Source organism: Echinops telfairi, unplaced genomic scaffold, assembly GCF_000313985.2.
Source record: "Echinops telfairi isolate 266 unplaced genomic scaffold, ASM31398v2 ScPeMD7_3533;HRSCAF=4204_0, whole genome shotgun sequence".
Classification (NCBI taxonomy): Eukaryota; Metazoa; Chordata; class Mammalia; order Afrosoricida; family Tenrecidae; genus Echinops; species Echinops telfairi.
In genome coordinates, this window is record NW_022107431.1 from 15914933 (window position 1) to 15918652 (window position 3720).

Consider the following 3720-nt stretch of genomic DNA (forward strand, 5'->3'; position numbering starts at 1 on the left):
GCTCAACTGCTAGCCAAAACATGGTCTGTTCAAACTATCCCATCAAGGAGGAAGAAAATGCTCGCGAGCTTGTGAAAAATCCGCCATTGAAAACCCTGTGGAGCGCAGTTCTACTCTCGACCACAAGGGAGTGTGTGTGGCATAAGTTAAAATCAACCCAGTGAAGGTTTGGTTGGTTTTTCAATCATTATTCTGCTCATTTCTGTTACCTGTCCGCTCTACAACCATTAGAACAGCGTGTTGAGAATGGCGAGGTCCCGCCCATGTCCCCCTACAGTGAGTGATACTGCCTAAGGGTGGCTCCAAACAAGCCTCGGTGGCACTATTTATACCACAGAAATTGATAAAACTCTACAAACCGGGGCACACGGCAGACCGCCGATGTGAATGAGATCCACACTCACAGAGGCAGGTCTTTTCTGGCACCTGCAACGGTGTGGCTCTAGCTCAGGGGACCCGTGGCGCCATTGTCCTCGTGCAGTAATGGGGTGTGGCCCAGAGGTGCGATGCCGGAAGTGCCTGGCCTGCTCCTGAGCGTGCACTTCTTCACGCCACGCTGGAGAGTCACTTCCTGCGCGGACTGAAGGCGGGGCCACTGGGCTTGTTCGTGTCCCCAAAGCACGAGCCTGCCATTTCTCAGCCCATGGAGCCAGGTGCTGAATGGTCCCCTTCATGGCCTCAAATGACTGATGACGTCCCTAAGTGGCCAGTTTGCTCAGTAATGATGCTTTGACGATTCCTTCTTGTTGTCTTATGGTTGTGATGTGAAAAATAAAAGGGAGAGGGGGCCAACATGCAAGCTGTTGGTTTTCTCATGAACATGAGTTCAAGTGTGCCATTCTTCAGAGATTTATTTTAAATGGCGCATGTACCCGTTGGCGCCTGATGGTGTCGTGGTTATGAGCTGGGACCAGCTGCTCAGTAGGAGAAAGCTTGGGCTTAGTCCTCCCCTATCAGTGACAGTCTGGGAAACCCACAGGGGCACTTCTACCCTGCCCTGAAGGTCACTGTGAATCGGTATTGACTTGCCGGCCGTGAGTTTGGTTTTTGGTTTATGCATCAGGTATGTTCAATGGGCATGAGGCACCCAGCCTGCGTGTTTGTTTGGAAATACCCCTTCAAGAGTTGAACGCTGCCATAGAAACCCGTGGTTTCAATGTTAATGAATAAATAACAGTTAGCTGACTAAGAATCTCTACTGACTCAAGACTTTTGGTCAGTGTTTAAATTTTTCCATGAGGGTCCCCCCTCCCCTCCCTAATAAAAGGGTGGGAGGGGAGGAAGAAAGGAAGTTCCACGTATTCCCTCGCCTTCTCCCAAGGGAAAGTTAATTGTGCCATTTTCCACGTTCCTTAACCACGGCAGCTCTCCAAAGTGACATGGAGGTGGGTTTCGGTTTGTTTTTATAATCGGGGCTTAAAACGGGGGATTTTTGGCAGAGTTCACACTGGACATGACTGAACGCAACACACAGCCCGTCTGTGGTTTCATTTGTTATCCTTCTTGCTTTGCTGTTGGCAGTCTGAAGTTAGAAGCAAAGCCCTGAGGCTGGAAGAACTTCGTTCCAAAGTCGATGATCTCAAAGAATTAACTCAGAATCCAGAAACACCCCCAGACCTCCAGGTAAGCACGCAGCCTTTTGATGACTATCATATACTGCCAGAGACTCTGGTAGATGCTGGATGGATGGATGCAGGGATAGATAGATGAAGAGATGGATAGAGATAGATACACATCTCAGCATGGGTAGGGGTTGTCATAGTTAGAATCAAGTCAATAACAACTGGTGTTTGTGTGTTGTTAGATATACAATAGATACAAAAGGGATTGAGAAGTTTGTGGGAAAATGCAATTATCTTTCAATTCATTTCCCACCAACTTTAAAAAAAATCATTTTATTGGGGGCTCTTACCATTCTTATCACAATCTATAAATAGATTGTCCCACCAACTTTTTGAAGCCACCCTTGTGGTGTGTGTGTATGTGTGTGTGTGTGCCTGTATGAATACAAGAACACTTCAAAAAGTTCGTAGAACAATTCCATTACCTTTCCTTCCAGTTTTCCCATGAACTTATTGAAATCTTTTCCTTTATCTTCAGTGATACCACCATTTTCGTCATTATCATCATCACATTCCAACCAAGCCTGCAGATCTTAGACCTTCTTACAAATGGGGCTTAAAATAGAAACACCCTTATAGTTTTGGGTTCAAATGTAAATGCTTGATTTCAAACTCAAAGATGGTAATACAGCCCACTTATTTATTTAGTTTTTCCCTATGAAATTTTAGCAGCTTTGTCAATCAGCTTGCCTGGTGTCCTTCTTGCTATTCAGTGCCGTGGAGTTGATTCCGATGCCTAGTGATGCTGTGTGCTACGGACAACACCCTGCCCCAGCTGGCATCGTCCTTGCCATCGCTAGGGCTGAGCGCGTCCATCTCCTGAGGGTCTTCCTCTCTTTCGCTCACCCTGTACTCAAACTACTGCATATCTCTCCGAGTGGACGGCCAGCTTGTCTTGTGGACCATGCTATCGCTAGACAGGAACAACTACGCTTTTCTGGCACCTAGGGTGCTTATCAAGGAGCGTGGTGGCACAGTGGTTAAGTGGTTGGCTGCTAATGGCAAGGTCAGCAGCTCAGACCTAGCAGCTACTCTGAGGGAGAAAGATGTGGGAGTTGGCTTCCGCGAGGATCCTAGGGAGCCGTTCCCTTCGGTCCTGTAAGGTTGCTCTGAGTGGGAATCAACTTGAGGGCAATGGGCTGGGTGTCGATGTGGCACTTTGACTACTGTTTTCTCCTTCGTGAGCTCCATCTGGGCTCACTGTGAGTCAAAATCAACCGGAGAATGGTGGGTTCCGACTTTCTCTTCGTTTTCTCTCTTCCTCTTGGGTCTTTGTCATCTCAACCTAGTTGGATGCACTGTACTTTTGCTCAGGCCCGAGAGTCTATATTCCTCAATTCCTACCTTCTGATGAATGGTAGGCTTGTACCGAAATATTAGCCTGTGGCCACATGATGCAAATCCAATCCCCAACCAAGTTCACTGCTATCCAGGTGATGCTGACTCACAGGGACCCTGTAGGACAGGGTAGAACTTGCCCCTGTGAGCTTCCAAGACTGAAACACTTTGTGGGAGTAGAAAGTCCCGTCTGTCTCTTGCTGAGTGGTTGCTGGTTTTTAACTTCTGACCTCGCAGCTAGCAGTCTGGTGTATAACCACTATATACAACCACTATGCTCTTTATCAGATGCAGAGGGAAGATCATCACCCACATTAAAAAGCAGTCCTTACACCTGCCACCTGGGCCGAGGAGGGAGATGGGTTATGGTTGAACTTTTGTGCAGTGAAGTCGAAGGCAGGATTTGGGGACCGGGCACTGTGGTACCGCTTCCCCCTCTGTATACATCCCTCGGGGCAGCAACGTGGGTATCTTTCCCTCAAGCTTAGAGAGCAGGGTCCAGACATGGATATATGTTCCCTGAAATTGGAGGTCTAATATTTAACACATGGCTAGAGACCTGAAAGGAGACAGGCAGACTGGTTAACTTCAGATGGACTTGCCTGGAGAAATGGCTGTTTGGGGTGGTTGTGTGCCATCGGTAGGCGGTGTGTGTGTGTGCGTGTGAGAGAGAGAGAGAGAGAGAGATAGGGGTGTGTGTGTGTCTAGAATGTGGCCCAGGTGTGGGTCATGAGAGAAAAGAGAGCTATGGGATGAGGAT

The 3720-nt window shown here is 48.0% G+C and overlaps 1 protein-coding gene across 1 annotated transcript in view; it reads left to right on the forward strand.

The window, feature by feature from the left end:
- The window catches only part of SYNE1 (spectrin repeat containing nuclear envelope protein 1), a 326773-nt gene that overhangs the window by 12414 nt on the left and 310639 nt on the right, over positions 1-3720 (forward strand). The window contains exon 6 of the mRNA XM_045294717.1: positions 1522-1623. Coding sequence (XP_045150652.1) covers positions 1522-1623 — 102 coding nt within the window. The remainder of the gene's footprint in view (positions 1-1521; positions 1624-3720) is intronic.